The sequence below is a fragment of the Choloepus didactylus genome, chromosome 9, assembly GCF_015220235.1.
Source record: "Choloepus didactylus isolate mChoDid1 chromosome 9, mChoDid1.pri, whole genome shotgun sequence".
Classification (NCBI taxonomy): domain Eukaryota; kingdom Metazoa; phylum Chordata; class Mammalia; order Pilosa; family Megalonychidae; genus Choloepus; species Choloepus didactylus.
Genome location: NC_051315.1, coordinates 124,774,598 through 124,796,314, shown reverse-complemented (window position 1 = coordinate 124,796,314; position 21,717 = coordinate 124,774,598). Strand labels below are relative to the sequence as shown.

The following is a 21,717-nucleotide window of genomic DNA, read 5'->3' as shown; positions in this document are numbered from 1 at the left end:
CAATACTTAGTAGTATTAGATAGACGTTGTCAGTAAGCATTTGTTGAATGAATGAATGATAGTTTGAGAGCAGATACCTGGAGAGCACTGGATCAGTCTATGAGGATCCATTGAAGGTCTTTGATCAGGGAAGTAACACACCAAAGGTGGGGTGGTGTGGAGGCTCATCTCAGAAGAGATGGAGATATTACAAATTGTCTCCTTAGAGGGGGGCAGGGCATAGCAGGGTGTTGGCATGGAGGCACGTAAGGAGCCCGGACTTAGGAGTCAGACAGTGAATTGAGGGGTTCCAGGAGCTTCTCCGAGGAGATGCCAGTGAAGCCAGGACCTGAAGGACGTGAAGAGGAAGGGGAAGAGCATACGGGCAGATCAGCCAAAGACTTTGAGGCAAGAAGTATGTTATTGAGGGAAACCATGAAAAGGACTGGGTCGTTTTTTTGTTTTGTTTTGTTTTGTTTTTGTTTTGTTTTTTTGGTAAGTGCAGAGGAAAGCAGGGGATTGATATATAATTTACAGTTTGGAAGATCATTTCTGTGGGGAAAATGGACTGGAGGAGGGGGCAAGAATGGAAGCAAGGAAAAGGTCAGGAGGCTAGAAAGGAGATGATAATGAATTTTTATAATTAATAATAATAATAGTAGCTAACATGTAGGGCTCACTAAATTCCCAAGCACTATCCTAAGAACTTTACAAGCACCCCCTTTCATTTTCAGAAGTATCACAGTTTGGTTGATAAGTAACATGAAACTATGAATCAGCCAATTAATATTTTCAGAGGACCTTAACAGTTGAAACACTCTCTTCCTTTTTGGCCCATCAATTTCAAACAATTCTATAAAAGCCACTAACCAATAAAGTAGGAAAAAAAACTGTAGAATCGTCTCCAAACTTCCTGAGCTTCTTCCTTTTTGTTTTTTTGTTCCCTTCGGTCCTGGCCCTGTCTCTGGGTTCTGAGTTGCATTGGGGCATTTCTATTTGTGTTGTTTCCTTAGTGTCTTTTCTTTCCTCTTCACTCCCATCCTTGTGTCTTTTTCTCTCCCTCGGTGTGTGTGGGTGTCTTGTATATTTCTCTTTTCTCCTCCCCTGCTTTGCCTTCCCCATTTCCTCTCACTCTCCACTCGGCTCCCTTACCCTAATGTCTCTTTCATCCTTCCCTCGTCCCTTAACTGGCCAGTGAGGTACTGGCATGTACAGTGTATCTGTTCTATTTTTACATAAAAACTCATGTTGATCATTTCCATTTAAAATTAATTGAGAATTCCAGAGCTAGTGAACTCATCCCAAAATGCTTCTAGATTATTGCTACAAAATATTTTACATCCTTTTTGTTCATCTCCTGCATGCACATCTCAAGGAAATTTACCTAGTCCCCTATTCATCTAACTGGATTACTCCGATCCCCAACTCCTCCCTTCCCACTCACTGCCATCCCCCTCACTGTCTTCTATACCTAAAGTCTGTCCCAGCTCCTACATTAGACTGCACCTAAATCATACCAGATCACATCTATTCTTTTAAAATATAGGAGGATTTATGTAACTTTCCATGTTAAGCCAAGTGAGTCTCATCCTTTCATAATATTTATCTTAGTTTACTTCCTTTTTTACTTCTCCGAAGGCTTGATACTTTGCAAATTATTGATTTCACTCTGAAGTTTATTATTTCCCTCTGAAGCTTATTTTTAAAATTCTTTTACTTTTACATAAGAGTGCTTCTTTGTGTCTGTCTGGTTCCAAATAAGAGAGAGGTTGGAAAAGCTCACCTCTAAGCGGGAGGCTTCCTTTGTGCTCATCCTGCATATAAATCACCAGGGAGCTTTTAAATGAGAAAAGACCTGGCTGACCCAGAAGGTGGTATTTATAAATAGTTCTCCAACCCCCCTCCTTTCAGCTTGTCCACCTAATCCTCCACTCTCTCTCAAGATTGGAATTGACTTGACCTTTGAGTCGTAAAACTCAGGCTCTTTTTTTTTTTTTCTCTGAAAAATCTGGTTAGCAAAAAGCTATTAAAACAAAAATGTTTTCAGCCAGATGATTATCAGTCACCAAAGCTTGCCTTTGATATCCACCATTTTCAGTCAAATGTGTTTCCTCATTTGAGGACTAGTTTGAGGAGTATTGTTATTGTTTTAGGACAGCTATCTTAATGACTTTTATTTCTTTTTACTAAGACTATGATGGATTTACATTTTTCTGATTTATAAAGCTGTCCCCAAATGGCTGCATCTCCGCCGTGAACTAGGAGCTTTCGTTTTTACTCCTAATATTACAGAACTTGGAGGAGCCCTAAGTAGCCTCCATCTTCACATCCTTGAGTAGAGCTCTCTGAATTTCTCTAATTTTGTATTATTTGAGGATAAAATCTTACAAGTCTTATTAGTATTATAAAATAAAGCATGTGATATACAATATCAAAAGAAGATATTTTTCTAGATTAGGGTACTTGTAGGACATGTCTACTCTTTGAACTGGCTAGAGATATTTTTTTTAATGTATTTCCAAAAAAGATAATTAACTAAGCTCTTGACCTGATTCTTTATAAAGAGAAGAAATGTGTTAGAGAAATAAACCACATATTTTTAGTAGCCTCTCTCCCTTGCTCTAAAATGGAGGCATCTTAAATTCGATGTCCCCTAGATATCAGAGAGAATGCTCTAATTTAAGATGTTCTTTTTTTTTTTTTTTTTTTTTTTTAATCACCTAATAGATAGATTAAAGAGTAAGCCCCAATCCTAAGCTTTTATTTGCAGACCTGGGCCAGTGGTAATAATGCTTTTACTTGAAGCTGATAGGTCAGAGCCAGCTGCTGCTTTGTGCAGAGAACCCTTCTCCAGGGCTTTTCTTGAGGTAATTTTTTTTTAAATGTTCTGTCTGCATGTAAGCCTGGAACTTTAGAAGTAATTTTAGCTTTCTTTAGTTTTGTTTTGTTGTCTGATTTAAGAAAATTGATATCGTCCATGTTTCTGTATTGGATACATAGGAGACTGTGGAAAGACTGAAAAGCATGTAGAGCAGGTTTAGTGAGTACTGTGAATTCTGAAAACTTTGGGATTAGATGTCTGAGGCAGTTCTGTTTAGAGCCGAGCTCAGAGTGGACTTCTTCCCATTGTGTTATTTCTCCAGTTGGGGAAGTTTTCTCATAATATATATAGAAACCCCAGGATTGGTAAACATATTGGTAGTAGTTAGAATTATAAGACATGGCCTAAGCAAGAATGTATACTTTTGACTTGCTTTTGGATTTAGCTGAAAAACAACCACCACCACAAACAGTGGAGTTTGGAAATATGAGCAGAGGAGGGAAAATCATCTAGGCACAGAGGAGCAGCAACATGTGGAGATGGAATGCGCAGATAAGGATAGTACTATATGTCGAAATTGCATGCACCGAGAGGAGAATAGCACAAAACACAGCCAACCTCAGAGCAGCAGTAGGAATGGTGAACAAGAAGGTGCTGGCACAGGAAACTAAGGTGCCCATTACATTCAAGGCACTCTACTGGACAGCCCTCCGTTATTTCTTGTGACTTTTCTTATATAGCAGCAAAACTGAGAATCTCTCCAGAGAGCTAAATGTAGTACCATAGAATAATACATGATACTAATCAGCTGTGTCCTTCAGGGTTCTCCGCTGCAAGCTACCCAAATAATGGGAAAGGATATCTGAATAGAAGGCTATCTGGAGCTCTCAGACTGGAAGTTGGAGGACCAGGGCCTGTGGTAACAACACACAACAGGAAAGGTCAGGTTGGCATGATTCCAGTGCCTCACCCTGAATAACTGCTGACTGTTCCAGAAGTCCTCATTGACTGGAGATTCAGAGTCCCTGAACTTGAGTGTCCAGGTGTCCAGGCTGAGGTCATGTGCTCACCCTCAGCTGCACCAGGGTGGGGAGAAAAGGATCTGGCTCTTCTGCTTGCTGTAGAACAAGGCAGTCATTGCCTCCCGTGGAGAAAGGGAAGATGTAGGGTGCTGTTGGGAAGAAGGTTTGGTTGCCAGAGAGGAATGAAGGAGAGAAAAAAAAACCCACACACATAAACTATATCACTATGTCAACTGTATTTTTCTAAAGCTTTGTCTCTTTACAAATATTAACCATCTTTCTCAGACTTAGTGTCCATGCTTAATTTTCTTTCCTTTAATGGTTTGGCCATTGTTTTGTTTGGGTTTTTTTTCCAAAAAAAAAAGACCTTGGAAACACTGTTTTTTTTTTCCTTAAACTTTTTATTTTGAAATAATTTCAAAATTACAGAACAGTTGTAAAAATAAACAAACCCCATAGAGAGAACTCCAACATACCTTTTTGCCCCCAGATACCCAGATCCACCAATGTTAATATTTTGACACATTTGCTATATCATTCTATCCATCTATCAACTTTCTAAACATTTGAGAATAGGTTGTATACATCACACTCCTTGAATACATAATACTGCCATGTACATTTCCTAAGAATAAGGATATTCATTTATGTAACCACCTTAAGTGGGGATATCTTTTTAAATTTAGTGGGGTTTTTTGCCAAAATTGTGTGTGTTCGTAGTTTAAAGAATCATAAGTCTATCCGGTTTCTAATGAAGAACAGCATCCCCTGTCCTCTCACCCCTATTTTCTATTCCCCATTGAAAATTATTGTCAATTTTTTTTTTTGGCTAATTTATTTAGTATTTATCCTTATATTTTTAAGTAGCATACTATGGCTATGTCTGAATGTTTTAATTTAAGGCATTTATTGACTTCTTAATAAGGAAAATGAGTTTTATTCCTTCTCAACTTCACACCTGACCACACACATGTGCTCTTCTCATTCCCTCGTCTTTCCAGATTAATTGTATGGAATCCATAGTCTGTGTTTTTATTATTATGACTTTATCAATATCAATATAGTATGCTATGACAACTTTCTCCTTCTGTACCACCCTTGATTTTCCCTGGTATTAATAATTGTCTTTTTTTTTTTTATTCATTTGCTTGGGTTTTCTGTACTTCTTACTAATTTGGCCCTAAACTCTCCCCTTGTTGTGTAAATCTCCTTTCAATATGAACATGTTAGTGCTGAACCCTCTATCATGGGACTTGCTCTTACGAAGCTTATTACTGCAAAGGAGAGACTAAACTTGCATATAATTGTGCCTAAGAGTCTCCCCGAGTACCTTTTTGTTGCTCAGATGTGGCCTCTCTCTCTCTCTAACTAAGCCACCTCGGCAGGTGAACTCACTGCCCTCTCCCCTATGTGGGACCCGACTCCCAGGGGTGTAAATCTCCCTGGCAATGCAGGATATGACTCCCGGGGATGAATCTGGACCTGGCATCGTGGGAATGAGAATATCATTTTGATCCAAAGGGGGATGCGAAATGAAACGAAATAAAGCTTCAGAGGCTGAGAGATTTCAAATGGAGTCGAGAGGTCACTCTGGTGGATGTTCTTATGAACTATATAGATAACACCTCTTAGGTTTTAATGTATTGGAATAGCTAGAAGTAAATACCTGAAATTTATCAATATAAACACGTTAGGAATTCTATGAATTTCATCTTTAAAAAAAAATCTCTCCCAAGCTTTCTGACCTGCTCTAGTCCGGACCCTGGACAGATGCTCTGGAGGCCTGCAGGAGAGCTGTTGGTCTGGGAGTCTTCCCTCTCCATCGTTCTGGGCACTCCCCTTGCCTGTCACATGTTAGATCACTTGCTTCCTGGATCCCATGTCATCTGCTTTCTTGTTTCTTTTCCTGCCATTTTGATGGGGCATATCATCATTAACTTCTTGAGAAAGTAATATTTTTTTGTAGTAGTTTGTTGCAGGAATTATTTCTCTCAGAATTTTGAAGGCACCACTCCATTTTCTTCTATCCTCCAGGGTTCCTGTTGAAAAGTTTGATCCATTCTGACTTTTTTTCCATTCTGATTTTTTAACCATTATATGACATCCTGTTTTCCCTCTGGAAGGTTCTTTTTATCTTTGATATTCTGTAAATTCCCTATGATATGACTTGGACACTTTCAGTCTGGAAGGGTTTCTTGAATTAATTCATTGATGATTTCCTTCGCACAGTTTTCTCCATTCTGTCTTTCTAGAACTCCTATTAGTTAGATGTTGGACTTCTTGGACTGTCCTCCAGTTTTTGTGTCTTTGTTCTCCTATTTTCTATCCTTGTTGTCTTTTTACTTACTGAGAGATTTCCATCCCCTTGTACTGAGTTTTTCAGTTCTATCAAAATGTGTCTTTTTCAAGAGTTCTTTTTTGCCTTCTGAAGGTTTTTTTTTTTTTTTAATTGGTACTATTTAATGTACTGGTGAACAATTCAGAAAGTAGAACATGTAATTAATTAAGTTAGAAAGTATTTTCTTACTGAAAGAGAAACCATCAGTTGACCAAGGTCATAAGACGTAACCCTGAGCCAGAGAAAATCACATAAAATATACAAAATTCAATTGTGTATCATAGTCATTGTAAGTCTGTAATCTCTTTCTCCTCTAAGTTGCTTTTTTCTCTTATTTGTTTTGTTCTCTCTTTCATAGTACATGCTTTCCTTGTCTGGTGATCTTTGGCTGTATTCTCTTATCTAAAAGCTGGGCACTGAAAAGGTCTTTGAAAACTTTGTGCCTGCAGGTGAAACCTGTGGCTTTGGTCTTCACTGTAAGGTGATCTGTCTAGGTCATTTCCTTGGGGTACATCTGATGACTGTTTAGATCTTTTGTTGTAGTTGGTCATATTCTGTTGGGGAATCGTAAATTTTGCACTGTTAATTTTCTACCCCTTTCTTGCAATTTCTAGGTGTGTGCAGTCTTTGGATCTTATATTGTAGATAAAAATATCTTCTCCAGGTCTCTGCTTTTTCCTTTAGATGTCTTTTGGACCCTTCTACACCTTTTTATCTGCTTTCATGGCACTTAGCAGTTTGGCAGACTTGCTGAAAAGTAAACAAAAGCTGGTAGAAGCAAATATGAGACATCTGGAATACAAGGTAGGAGATGCTTTCACTGCCTTGTTTTTCCTTAATCATATTTGATCAGAAATTGGATGAACCTTCGAGATGCTGAAACAGGGAAGATACTCTGGCAAGGAACAGAAGACCTGTCTATCCCTGGAGTGGAACATGAAGGTACTTTCTAATCCTTTGTCTGCCCAGGGGTGTGACTGAAGCAGGAGCGGGGCCTGGCATCAGGAAGCTAAGTCAGCAGAAACCTAAGACATGGGGGAGCCCCTGAACATACAGCACATAAATCCCTATGTTGTTTGATGTTTCTAGTTCCTTTCTTGTTTCTTTCTCCAACTACCCAAAACCCACTTTGTGCTGAAATTTTAGCATTGGCCCATACCCAAAGATATAAACTAAGAATTCAACTCAACTATCTTTTTCAAAAGAAAATTTACACTTTCTTTTTTCAAAAGAAAAAGTAAGGAGTAAAAACCAACAGAGAGAGGGCACTGATTCAGCCCCTTCCTAATGAAAGGGGCTAGGTGATGCCCTTAGATGCAGAAAATCTGGTGTTCCCTTGGCAATCTGTCAGTCAAATGCAGTTGACCAATTGGGGACCTCTGCCTTCAAATGAAAATAGAATGCAGTTACCAAGGCATCTGATTTAGACAGGAATTTAACATATATAATGTCTTCTCTGTATCAGCAGGTAAGAAGCTCCCCAAAACCTTAAGCACCATTGTCGTGTGGTTTTCATTCAGAATGGCTTCAATATTTGTTTTTCTCAGCCCGTGTTCCCAAGAAAATCCTCAAGTGCAAAGCAGTGTCTCGAGAATTGAACTTCTCTTCAGCAGAGCAAATGGAAAAATTCCGCCTGGAACAAAAAGTTTACTTCAAAGGGCAATGCCTAGAAGGTATTCTGCTGCCTATACACATGTGAAATAGGACTTAGGGTGGCAGGGACTAAAGGCAGGACCCAGTGAACCCAAGCAGTGCTTTGATAATATTCATTTTACAAATCAGTTTGTAGTAGAATTCCTGCCACCTGTGAGATTGGGGTCCCCCAGGGAAAACAAACAAGAACAAAACTCACAATTACAAGGTGTTTAGAGCCCTTTAACGAAAGGGTTTCTGACAGAGTGAGCCTGAATTTTGGTGCATGCTCTGTCATTCATGTTGGATGGTAATATGTTGTGGAGCAAACTACTCTGAATTAGGGCTTGGTACAGTGCTGTTTATACAGTATTGTACAGATTTGACTCTCAAAGCAATTCTCTGAATTGAGTTGTGACCATGAAGTCTAGGAATGCACATATAAATTTTAGAACTATAATTGCAAGTAGAAAGACCTATTCTGTACTTCTGTTTATAATATATACCCAGACTCCTTTTAAGAAAATGTTACCAATTCTGTATCCTGCCTGCTGGCCCTTATCCTTTATACCCCAAAGCATGAGAACTAAGCCTCTGGTTTGGTTCAGAGGACAGCCTGCAGGAAGCTTCCGTGTCCTTTTTGTACGTCTCTGGTCTGGGAGGTTTCTGATGACTTCCTTTGGTGGCTCTCAGGGTAGGAAGAGGCTCACTTTAAAAAGTGGGCATTGAAGAGAACTTAAGCTTTCCACGTGGGCACCTGATCACCCCTTTTCCTTTTTCCTTCAGAATGGTTCTTTGAATTTGGCTTTGTGATCCCTAACTCCACAAACACCTGGCAGTCCTTGATAGAGGCAGCACCTGAGTCCCAGATGATGCCAGCAAGCCTCTTAACGTGAGTGAGCAGGTCTGGGGAAACTGTGAAGTGTGTCTAGAAGCCGGCAGTCTGGGCAGGTGGGGCTCTGGGTCCCCTTCAGGGAACAGGGAACAAGGTTGAGAGATAAGGGCGAAAGAATACCCGCAGATAACTGACTTATCATAAGAGAAAGGCAGTGTGATAGAGTGGAAAGAATTGAAAACTTTAGATTAGAACGGGTTTTAAATTCCTGTTTCAATGGATTAGCTCTGTCATTTTGAACATATACTTTACCACCTTTCTGAGCTGTAGTCCTCTCATCTCTAAACATATAATTAATAATTCTCTCTCACGGAGTTGTAATGAAGATAAAATGAAATGATATAGAAGGAATCTGGCATAAAATATATATGAACACTTATCAAATACATGCTAATTTGCTCCCTTACCTGATCCTGATACTTTTGGAACCCCTGTACCTTGTTTGGATTCCATTTAAAAGGATCTGACAAAGTCCTAATTCTGTTTTAGAGGGTATTGTTTGGTTATAGTGTTTCAGAGACAAGCTTACCATTTTTAAATATTTATGCTTTCACCTCAAAGACCAATTAGTTTGTCAATAACTGCCCATCTACCATTTTCTCTTGGGGAAATGTGTTGGTCTTTCAAATGTTTCAGTAATAGTATCTACTAAAGAGTTATTCACACAGATAACTGTGTAATATTGGATAATCTCTTTAAACAGGTCCTTTATGAAAGTCACATTGAATTTGTAGGTAGAAGTTAGTTTTTAAATCTTTAATAGTTTTTTATTTGCTAGATTTTTAATTACATTAGTAGGTATGTTTAAGTTCTCTTAGTCAGTTAGACTTTGACTAGTTGATTTATCTATTTTATTATTAATTGCCAGCAAATATGTATCTGCTGGTTATTCATTACCCTGGAAAAGTATAATGTAGAAGGGCATTTTTTCAATTTTATTAACCTTTTGACTTCTTGGCCAGGCCTAATTTCTTTCAGGTACTAAAATGAATAAGCCTGTGATAATATATTTAGGTTATATAAGTCACGTCTCACTTGTTAGAACCTCAAAAAACAGTACTTTTGTTGCCCTTAACTCAGCTCAAGAGTCATTTGGTAAGGTCAGTGTCTCTTCCATTCTATAAATGGGAGCACTGAGGTATCCACCAATAAAAATGAGTCCACATAGCCTCTCTCTATCTTTGTTTTTACTCTGTACCATCTGGTGTATTGTTTAGGGTTCTTTCGTTGCAAACCATAGAAACAGACTCTGGCTAACATAAGACAGTTGAATAAGGGTGAGACCTGGGACAGCTCAGGAGATGCAGGTGTCCATAACCTGTGAATAGTTTCTTCAAGGAGCTGCCATAGGAGGGACTCTGCTCAGGGGCTGAGTCTCATTGGCCCAAATTATATCCTCCTCCTACCCTTTGGCCAGGTGTGGGAGGATTGACCCATGGACAGGGGAAGAGGTAGTTCCCCAAGTGAAGAGCAGAGTGCCGTTACCCAGAAAAGGAAAACATATGCAAGGCAGGCCAAACCTCAGCTGCCCACTGTCACAGGTTTTATAGGAGAAATCCCCTCCCATGTTCCCACCCCCAGGCCTGCCAGTTTCCATGGGTAACCCAACCAATGCACCCATTAATGAGGCATCAGAAAGTCAGGTGTGTTTATTAAGTGCTCCTGTGTGCAGACCACTCTGCTAAGAGTTTTAGAATGTACCAAGGAATTAAGACATGCTCTTTCTTCTAATTCTTGAACTTGAGGAGGATAAACCCAGTCATATATGTTAAATTTCATTTTAGACTTCTAGCCCCATATGGAAACAGATTTTAATGTTCTCATGCCAGGCTTCTAGGTGGGGTGCCTGTACATGGGCTCAGTGACCCAGATAGGGACCTGCTTGTGGAAATGAAAGCTTATTGCCTGACATGCTCACTGTCTTTCTTTTTTTTCCCTCTCTCTGTTTCTCTTCTTATTTACAGTGGGAATGTTATCATAGAAACAAAGTTTTTTGACGATGATCTTCTTGTAAGCACATCCAAAGTGAGACTTTTCTACGTCTGAGAGAAGAATATGTGTGCATTTCAAGAATTTGGGTTTTTTGGGGGAGGAGGAAACTTTACTTTTTTCCTCCACACATTTGATTTTTGACACTTCCACCCCTAATTCCCTCTACGGCAAAAACCACCTGCGGCCTCCAGGGGACCAGCTCCGTGTAGTTACCAGATGGCTTTTTTCTCCCAAGCAGCCGTCTTCCACTGCCCAGACTAAACTCCCTACCCAAGACCAGGGCAGGGAGAGGTGCCTAGACTTCTTCGCGGTATAAACACAGGGAACAAAACACTTACTATGAGCCAATGCTGTACCTGTCATCCTTCTGGCCTCCTCTTTGGGCCCTGCAGGCTACACATCTTCCTTTGGCCCCTGGTTTTGGGAAAAATTCATGTTCCTGATCCATGTTAGTTTTTTCCCACCATTTCTATTTCATCCATTCTCATACATTTAACTTGTAAAATAGACTGTGATATTAATATTACATAATGTAATTTAAAGATATGAATTAAAATATTCCTACAGTCTTTAGCATGGCAAGGCTTCCATCTCTCCTTTTTCTGGAACATGAACCTGGATCCGTGATGGGAAGAAAGACACTTACCAAACCCTAGGATCACAACTCTATGTTATTCCAGAGATCGGCTGATAGGACTTGTGGTTCCTGGGTCCCTCAGCTGCTGCTTTCCAAGAATGTACAACATACCTGAACAAGACCCTTGACCTTAACATTTGTCACTTAGACATGATTTCTCTTCCACAACATATATGCATCCTTTGTTTGTTGTTGTTTGTACATTTGAACATTTTTTTATAATGCTCATTTATTCAAGAGATTTCCAGGAAGGGTAGAAGTCCTAAGTTGGTAGAGTAGGGACTCTGCTATTCCTAAGTGGGAGAATAGAAATTACAAAATGAAAAAAAAAAAAAAAAGATTTCTATCTACTTAACTGGAGAACAATGGGAAAGCATCTGGGACTAGGTGGCCTCTGGGAGGCCTTTAGAACTGAGGTCAGAAGACGGGGTCAGAGGAAGTCAGTGTGGAAGAGAATTTGTGAGCTTTGAGGCCTGATATAGGGAAGAACACTAAAAAGGGTTCTCTTTTAGAAACTTAGCATCTGAGCTACCAGTAGCCTCCACTTTCCTTTATAATATTCCAGCAATTAAAAGTTCTGTTGTTACTAAAATAGCAAGGTCTGAGGGCAGAGGAAGGAGAGTAAACCAGAGAGACAGACTCTCTTTGGTGTGGCCCCTGCTCTCAGGTTCCTGCTCTCTGTCCTTATCTAAGGGCCTTTTTAAATCTGAAGATGGAAAAGAGAAGCAGTACATCCTTAGCATACTATCACCATTTATCAGTGATGATTCTATTCCTCTCAGTAGATCTATTGTCTTTAAAAGCTGTCTATTTTTAAAATACCAATATTGGATTAAAAAACAAGATGCAAATAAGTCAAGGTTTCCTTTTGCTCTCTTGAAGTGCCATCTCTTTTCTCAGGGAGTGGGCCTATCTCGTTCCATTTGCTGAACCATCTCTACTCCACAGAATTCCATCCAGGAATCCTGTCAGAGGTCATTCTAGGGGGAAAAGGACTTCTTAGGGAATGCATCTACATTTGCTTAGAGGCTCCTTCCATGCCCTTCTCCACTTAGAACTCTGAACTCCAACCAGAACCATTAGAGACACATTTCTTTGCTAGCTGCTTTGAAAAAAACAGAAAGAATTACAGCCCCATCATTTCTTAGAAGCTTACCATCTCTTTAAGGTTACAATACATATATTCAGGAAATAATTATCACCTGTATTGTGTAACAAGCAATACAAACAAGTACATGATTCAGGGAAACTACTGACCCAGGAGCTCCAAAGCAGCATAGGTAGGATTTGAACTGGCCAGGAGGATGGCTGAATTCTGAATAGTGACAGGAGAATGAAGGGCATTGTTAGAGGTCAGGCATGAGCACAAGCAAAGGAGAACACAATAGCTACAGGGACCACTTAGGGAGACCAAGTTGCTAGACTTGGACCCTTATTAGGTAAAGGTCAGGTCTTGTAGGATGTGGGCCTTGGTGAAGCCCAAGTGCCTAAAGATAAGGGCTTTTTCCTGGATACTTTAAGGGCCCGCTGAATATTATTGAAAGGAGAAAGATGCAGACCCTTTCTAGCATAGGGTATGGACATCTTGCCCCCAGAGATTCTGATTCAGTAGGCGTAGGACCCCAAAATCTGCATGTTAAGGTGCCCCAAGTGATTCTAATGCTGGTGGTCTTTGTCCATACTTTGAGAAATACTGATAGGGGCATTTAATATGTGTTAGAGACAAACATATGTATTTACTAGGTACGTGCAGGATAAACTGCGGTCCCCAAGCAGCCTGATTAAGGAGTAAAGGATAATCCCAGCTTTAACCAGCCCAAACTGAAAGGAAGAGTTCAGTTGCTCAGGACAATGGAGGGGATCTTTGGAGGCTGTGTAGGGAAGAAGAGGAAAGAAGGAGCCCAGGCAGCAGGGCCTCAGAAAAAAAGAGACAGAGACTTGGGAGAAAGAATATAAATTTCTATTTAGATGATTTTTGTAAAGTTTTGCTGAGTGATATGCAGAAAACCCTTTCATCCGTATCCGCGTCTGTCTTCATTGCCTGGCTGCTAAGACAAATACCATACAACGAATTCACTTAAAAACAGGAATTTATTGGCTCTAGGTTTTGATGCTAAGAGAAGTCCAAAATGGAGGCATCAGCAAGGCAATGCTTTCTCCCTAAAGACTCTGGCATTCTGGAGCTGGCTGCCAGCAATCCTTGAATCCATTCCTTTTTTTTTTTTTTTTTTCAATTTTTAAAAAATGTATTTAATTTTAATTATAAAATATACATATCTATAACAGTCATTTTAACTATCTTAAATGGACAATTCTTTGGATTGAGTACATTGACAATACTGTGTAACTGTCATCATGATCTGTTTCCAGACTATTTTCATCATCCCAAGCCAAAACTCATACTCATTTAGCAATAACTCACCATTCCCCACTCCTACCCCTGTTAACCACTATTCTGCTTTCTATCTCTATGAATTTGCTTATTCTAAGTATTTTGTGTAAGAGAAATCATATAATATCTGTCCTTTTGTGTCTGGCTTATTTCACTCAACATTATGTCTTCAAGGTTTATCCATGTTACAGCATGTACCAGCATTTCACTTCTTTTTGCAGCTGAATAACATTCCATTATATGAATATATCACATTTTGTTTATCCATTCATCTGTTGATGAACACATGGGTTGCTTCCACCTTTTGGCTATTGTGAATAATGCTGCAATGAACACTAGTGTACAAATATCTGTCAATTGTAGGATTACTTTATATATTTCAGATACTAAACCCTTATCAGATAAACCCTTATCAGATACGTGGTTTCCAAATATTTTCTCCCATTGTGTACATTGTCATTTTACTTTCATGATGAAGTCCTTTGATACACAAAAGTTTTAAATTTTGATGAGATCCCTGTGTTTTCTTCTAGAAGTTTTAAAGTTCTGATTCTTGTATTTGGGTCTTTGATCCATTTTGAGTTGACTTTTTTATGTAGTTTAAGGTAGGGGTCCTCCATTCTTTTGCATTTGTCATTCAGTTTCAGAACCATTTGTTGAAGAGGCTATTCTTTTCCAATTTGAGTGGACTTGGCACCCTTGTCAAAAATCAGTTGGCCATAAATGTGAGAGTTGATTTCTGAACTTTTGATTCAGTTCCATTTGTCTGTATGTCTGTCATTGTGTCAGTCCATGCTGTTTTGGTTACTGTGGTTTTGTAATACGTTTTAAGATCAGGAGGTGTGAGTCCTCCAACTTCGTTCTTTTTCAAGATGGCCATGGCTATCTGGGGCCCCTTACCCTTCCATATAAATTTGATGATTGGCCTTTCCATTTCTACAAAGAAGGCTATTGGAATTTTGATTGCGATTACATTGCATCTGTAAATTGCTTTGGGTAGAACTGACATTTAAGAATATTTAGTCTTACAATCCATGAACACTGAATGTCCTTCCATTTATTTAGGTCTTTGATTTCTTTTAGCAATGTTTTGTAGTTTTCCCTGTAAAAGTCCTTTACATCCTTGGTTGGATTTATTCCTTTTTCTTGCTGAATTGCTCTGGCTACAACTTCCAGTACAATGTTAAGTAATAGTGATGACAGCATCATTATCTTTTCCAAATCTAAGGGAAAAAGCTTTCAGTCTTTCACCACGAAGTATAATGTTAGCTGTGGGTTTTTCATATATGCCCTTTATCATGTTTCCTTTTATTCCTAGTTTTCTAAGTGTTTTATCAAGAAGTGGTGCTGGATTTTGTAAAATGCCTTTTCTGCATCAGTTTAGATGATTATGTAGTTTTTCCCTTCATTCTGTTAATGTGGTGTGTTATATTAACTGATTTTCTTATATTGAACCACCCTTAACACATTTGGGATAAATCCCACTTGATCATAGTGAATAATTCTTTTAATGTGCTGTTGGATTCAGTTTGCTATTTTGTTGACGATTTTGTATCTATATTCATAAGATATATCAGTCTGTAATTTTCTTTTCTTGAAGTATCTTCATCGGACTTTGGTATAAGGGTCATGTTGGTCTCATAGAATGAGTTAGGGAATGTTCCCTCCTCTCCAGTTTTGTGGAAGAATTTGAGGAGGATTGGTGTTAATTATTCTTGGAATGTTTGGTAAAGTTCCCCTGTGAAGCCATTTGGTCCCGGGCTTTTCTTTGTAGGGAAGTTTTTGATTATTGATTCAATCTCTTCTATTTCTTCTTGAGTCAGGGTAGGTGGGTAATTTGTGTGTTTATAGGAATTTGTCCAATTCATCTAGATTATCTAATTTGTTGGCATAGAGTTGTTCATAATATCCTCTTTTGGTCCTTTTTATGTCTGTGGGGTTGGTAGTAATGTCCCCCTGTTCATTTCTGATTTTAGTTATGTGTGTCCTCTCTTTTTTTCCTTTGTCAGTCTAGATAAAGGTTTGTCAAGTGTATTGATCTTTCCAAAGAACCAATTTTTTGTTTTCTTGATTCTCTCTATTTTGTTTTTTTAATTATTATTATTCTCTATTTCATTTATCTCCACTCTAATCTTTGTTTTTTCCTTCCTCTGCTTGCTTTGGGTTTAGTTTGCTCTGCTTTTTCTAGATTCTACAGTTTTAGGTTAGGTCTCTGATTTGAGTTCTTTCTTCTTTTTTAATGTAAGCATGTGGAACTATAAATTTCCCTCTCAGCACTGCCTTTGCTGCACCTCATAAGTTTTGGTATGTTGTGTTTTAGTTTTCATTTGCCTCGAGAAATTTCCTAATTTCCCTTCTGATTTCTTCTTTGAAAGACCCATTGGTTGTTTAAGAGTACATTTTTCCTTCTGTTATTGATTTCTAGCTTCATTCTAGCTTCATCAGAGAAGATACATTGATTGATTTAATTATTTTAGAATTTTTTGAGACTTGTTTTGTGACCTAATGTATGATCTATCCTGGAGAATGATCCATGTGCACTAGAGAAGAATGTGTCTTCTGCTGCTGTTGGGTGAAGTGTTCTATATATGTCTCTTAGGTCTAATTGGTTTACAGTATCATTCACCCTTTTATTTCTTTATTGATCTTCTTTCTAGATGTTCTATCATTATTGAAAGTGGTGTATTAAAGTCTACTATGAATGTAGAACTATCTATTTCTCCCTTCAGATCTGTCAATATATGCTTCAAATATTTGGTAGCTCTGCTGTTATGTCTCCTTATTGAATTGACCCCCTTATCATTATGTAATGATGTTTGTATGAGTTTTTTACTTAAAATCTGTTTTATCTGATATTAGTATAGCTACCCCAGCTCTCTTGTCTCAGTGTTTGGGTATATTTCTCCATGCTTTTATTTTCAACCTACTTATGTCTTTGAATTTAAGGTAGTGTCTTGTAAACAGCATATAATTGGGTCATGCTTTTTAATCTGTTCTGCCAATCTCTGCCTTTTGACTGGAGAGTTCAAGCCATTTACATTTACAGTAACTACTGAACAAGCAGAAGCAGAGGGCAGGATTTATTCCCTCTGCCTTCACTGGATTTCTAGCCTTTGGGAGTGGATTTTCTTCTTCTGAGTCAAGATTCACTTTATTTTATTCAGGACAGGAGTCCCACTTTATTGTCCTCTACCTCATTTGGTGCCAACATGGTGGACAAATTCAAATCTATAGCAATAGCTATAGAAAAGCTTGATAATAGAAAAATCACAGCAAAGAAAGGGCAGTTAAAGTCCTTGACAAGGACAGGCAGATGAAGAAGCAGGTGAAGACTGCTTCAAGAGAGGGCAGGATGCTCTGCTTTCCAGCCAGGCAAGATGTTCTCTCAAGCCCCCAGGCTTGCTACTTTCCCAAACAGATACTTCACTGTAAACGTAACAACGACGGTGACCAGGATGGATCTCAGCTCACCAACTTTGGATTCCTCCAGGTGTTTGAGCTTGTCAAACACATTAATACTTCAGCACCATATGCTATATAATATATGAGCATAAGTGTGTTTTTGTTGTACCTACTATTAGGTAGAGGGCAGCTCATTTAATATAATATCAGGCCAGGATCACACTTTTGGCGATTTTAGTAGGGCTACAGACATTTAAACTTGGTTGGCCAAATTAGATATACAATGTCAATATAAGAGGAATTAGTAATGATGGTTGGTGATATTGAAATTTGGAAAGCAATAAAAATTTACTAATCTTATTCTCCAGAAAAAAAAAAGAAGAAAAACCTTTAATTTTGCCTGAAAAGTAACTACCTAAAGAAAAACCATATCGCCTTGCTATTTCCCTCACTGGGAGGGGTGGGAGGTGAATTTATGGTTTGTACAATCTTTGTCAGAAATTTTTCATCAGAAGTACTTTCATTCCTTAATTTGTTAAATATTTGTTTACTTGTCTTCTTTTCCTTTTAAGATGTGAGTGTTTTGGAGATAGGGAGCCTGCCTTAATCAGTAGAAGCTTACAATATATAAAAGTGCTATACAGTGGTACTGACTTAAAAAATATTGAAGTGTTAAAAAAGAAAACAAAACAAAAACCTCCTGCGCAGAATAAAACCCAAAAGGCGCTTTAGAATCTGGCCTGGCCCTGTACGGTCCTCACCTCCCACGCGTTTCCTCTCTCCCAGTCATCAAGCTTCTTTCTGTTTTGCAAACATACCAAGCTTACGTCCATCGCAGGGCGTTGTGCTCTTGCTGTTTCCTTGACCAAATCCCCCAGGTCTGCCCATGGTCGGCTCCTCCTTGTGATTCAGCTCTCAATGTCCTTCTCTCAGAGGGGTCTCCCCCACCCCTGTCGTTCTCTGAGTCAATTACGATGCTTCGGGCAGCAAAAAATAAAAAATGCCAACTCAGACTGGCTGAATCTGTAAGGAAGTTGACTGTCCCTGATTCGTGGAAACCCAGAGGTTGGGCAGGCTCCACCTCAATGGATTTCCTCCTCTGCTCTGGCACCGACCTCATTCTGAGGCAGATGTCCCTCGCAGTCCCAAAATGGCTACCAGCGACAAGTGTCCTGCTGGTTTCCTTGTTCTTGCTCAGCAAGAGGAGAGGGAGAGAAACTGCTCCCTACAAGCATGGGGTTAGCTTCCTCCAGGCCAGCCGGGGTCACCTGGTTGACAAATGAGGACCCCCTCCCTGGGTAGGGTAGATAATTGAACAAAATCAAGGGGGGTGGTGAATGGCTGCAGCACTATAATATGTTAATGTGTTCATTTTCTTCAGATAGTTTTGGAAAATTTTCAATCTCTTCACCCTCATTTATCTAGGATGTCTCTCCACCCTGGCATGTACCTCCATGAGAGCCTGTGTCTCTTTGCCCATCCCTCCTGCACAGGGCTCAGATAGAAAATTAATGGGTAGATTTGGGATGGCCCGGCTGCCCACTGCTCCCTGCCCCGTGGCCGGCAGGTGCAGATCTAACACAGTCCTTCCTCACACCTTCCTTCCCTCCTTCCCTGGGGTTCTCCCTCTGAGGACAGCACCTGCACCCACCACTTTCCCCTTGCCCTCCCCTGCCCAGCCACTCCCTCAACTAATGGCCTAGGCCTCTGTCGGAGTTGCTACTCACATTTCCTGTACATGAATACTTATTTTAGAATAGTTTTAGATTTACAAAAAAGCTGCAGAGATACTTCTGAGAGTTCCCATACACCCCTCATCCAATTTCTCCTGCTGTTGACAGCTTGCATTACTGTAAGGAACCAAAACTGGCATGTTCCTATTAACTAAACTCCGTGCTTCATTCAGATTTCACTGGTTTTTCCCTCATGTTCTTTTTTTGTCCCAAGGTCCCCTGTAAGATACATCAATGCATTTAGCCTTCTTAGCCTCCTCTGGTTTGTGACAATTTCTCAGTCTCCTAGCTTTTTATGCCATGACGTTTCTGAGGCATTGGATATTTTATAGAATATAGACAGAGTCTTGTCACTCTGCACAGGTGTGCCCCTCCATGAACTTGTCCCCAGCCTCCCCAGGCAGAGCCTGGTGCTCCCACCTGTGAGTAGGCGCTCCCTCAAAACACAACGGCTGGATTAACTACTACCAAGACTATCTGTCTTGGCAGCACCGAGTTTTCCCACTTTATTTCTATTGCTCCTACTATTTTGTGCCCCTGAAATACACAGATCTGTGCAAATGCTGTGGGCACCTCAACCTGTCTCTAACTCCGAGGCCCTCCCCAAATGCATTTTCACCTGTTCTGCGAGTGACTCACAGGCCACAGGAAGGCCAGGGGTTCTCCTTGCACAGCCCAGCAGTCCCCCCACATCCTCCCCCCACCCCCCACCACCCCCAGTCCTCCCTCAGGCCCCTCTCAGCTTTTGGCATCTTCTCTGCCACACGACACTCCCATCCCCGGAAGCAGCCAGGACTAAGTCCCTTGTTGTGCCGGCCACCGCCATGGGCCCTGATGTTCACTCCGTTCCTCGACTAGCAAAAGTCCATGTAACCTGCAAATGCCACTCACGGTGAACGGCCAACGTTCTGGGAGTGTCCTGGGCTGGCGTTCCCAGGTGTGTACTCCTCATCCAGTAAGGAGCAGGCCTGCTCTGAGCTCCGTTTTACAGATGAGGGAGCTAGGGCTCCGCGAGGGAGGTTTCTGGCCTAAGGCCTCCCACAGGTAAGAGGCAGAGCCCGGATTCAACCCAGGTCTGTCCCTCTCCCGTCCGGAGGCTCTGCTGAGTGTGAAGTGTCCATATTTACACCCATGATTATGAGGTGCAAAAAAGGCGGCTCTGTCTTTCCCATCACTGATTCCATCTTGCCTCATTTACATTCCCACCAATGAGGCAAAACTGGCCCTTAAAGATACTTCAATGTCTTCTAGTTTGAAATAGTCTCTCTCAGCTCATGGCTCAGTCTCTCTGGCCTGTCTCCTTCCTCCCTCCCTGGTGGCAGCCCAGTGGAGGTGTTCCTCTGTGACAGACTGGCTCGGCTCCCCGGGGGCAGGCATCCTATGCTGGGGCCCACCAAGGGCCCCCCCAGTCCTTGGAGCATCATGCTACGTGGGCTGCCAGCCCGACAAGGCCACTCCCACCTCAGTTGTCTCCTCCCCCCCCCACCCCTTCAGCCTTGGCAGGCACACCCCCTTGTTGTGGAGCCAGCAGGCCCGGTGGGCCCACTCTTCATTCTCTTTGCTCTGTCTCATGTCTGGTTCTCGATATGTAGAAACACATTAGCCCTTTTCAGCTTTTGAGATCTTGGTTTCCAGAGGGATCCTCTCTATGGGTGAAACGCAAGCTGAGCACATCTTGCCCCAGGCTGCATCCTTCCCTGAGCAGTGAGCCTCAACCTCCTGGCCAGGTCCTACCGGTGAAAGGACTGCTGGAGGAAATAAAAGAATTACTCAGCGGGGCATGTCAAGGGATACATCAATATGTCATTCCACTACCACTTGGTAGAACCCTACCCCAGACTCACCTGCTCAAGCTTACACCCAGATCACCCTGAGTAAGTTTTTGGATTTTCTTAAAACAACTCAAATACCTGTTGGCTGGAGGTACAAGACACCAAAAGCCCTGCCTCCCTCCTATTCCAGAAGGGAAACCCTGCCCCACTCCTCCCCATTTCCCCTCTGTCCAAGTGGTTCTGGGGCGCTGACCTGGGGAGGCACATCTCCACGTAACAAGGCCTGGCCAATGAGAGCCCTCCCAGGACTGAGGCGTGAACCATGAGCAAAGAGACTGGTTTCCCTTCTGAGATGGTAGCTCCTGAAGGCGCGGCGAGGAGATGCTGCCAGCGAAGCCAATTCCAACTGCACCAGGGGCAAGTGTGCCCCGAGCAGGGGGTGGGGGCATGAGGGGTGACTGACTTCCCACGGGGTTCGCCGCGCCTTTCTCACTGCTTTCGCTAAAGACTTTTCATTAGAGAGCCAAACACAACCTTCCTGTTAACATATTACCTTTTAAACCCTCCCACCCTACTGCCCAGCTCTGCTTCTGTGAGAGCTCAACACAGCAGTGAAAGCAGAGCAGAGGGACGGAGACAGTTCCTGATGCCATGGTTTGAGCACCTGGATTTCACCATGCCTGAAGCCATAATATCTTATAACTTCCTTGTCACAATAAATTCTCTTTTTTTTCATAAACCAATTTGAGTCGGGTTTCTATCACTAGCAACTGAAACAGATGTAATAGGGATATACGAATTGCTGCATTGCTTTTCTTTCTTCTTTCCTTCCCCTACCATCTTTCTTTTTTCTCTCTCTCACCACCCCCCCTCCTTTTTAAAAAATTAATTTGTTTCTCTGATAAAGTCCATATGTTCATTGTGGACAATTTAGAAAACACAGAAACTTCAATAACATAAAAGTTATAATCTCACCTCCCAGAAGTGACATTTTGGTAGACTTCCTTCACAATTCTTTTTCTATATATTTTTTCCCTATCCTTAGATTATATTGTAGCCACAACTCTGTAGCAACTTCTTTTCTCTTGGCATTTTAAAATAA

General features: G+C 40.8%; 1 protein-coding gene across 3 annotated transcripts in view; it reads left to right on the top strand.

Moving 5' to 3' along the window:
- PDE6D (phosphodiesterase 6D) overlaps positions 1-11,697 on the top strand; it is a 55,836-nt gene extending 44,139 nt beyond the window's left edge. For all 3 annotated transcript variants that reach the window (XM_037849202.1, XM_037849204.1, XM_037849203.1), the window contains 4 exons: positions 7,014-7,102; positions 7,708-7,833; positions 8,579-8,684; positions 10,652-11,697. In XM_037849202.1, the coding sequence (XP_037705130.1) occupies positions 7,014-7,102; positions 7,708-7,833; positions 8,579-8,684; positions 10,652-10,733 (403 nt within the window). In that variant the 3' untranslated portion in view covers positions 10,734-11,697. The remainder of the gene's footprint in view (positions 1-7,013; positions 7,103-7,707; positions 7,834-8,578; positions 8,685-10,651) is intronic.
- Positions 11,698-21,717: the final 10,020 nt, after the last annotated feature.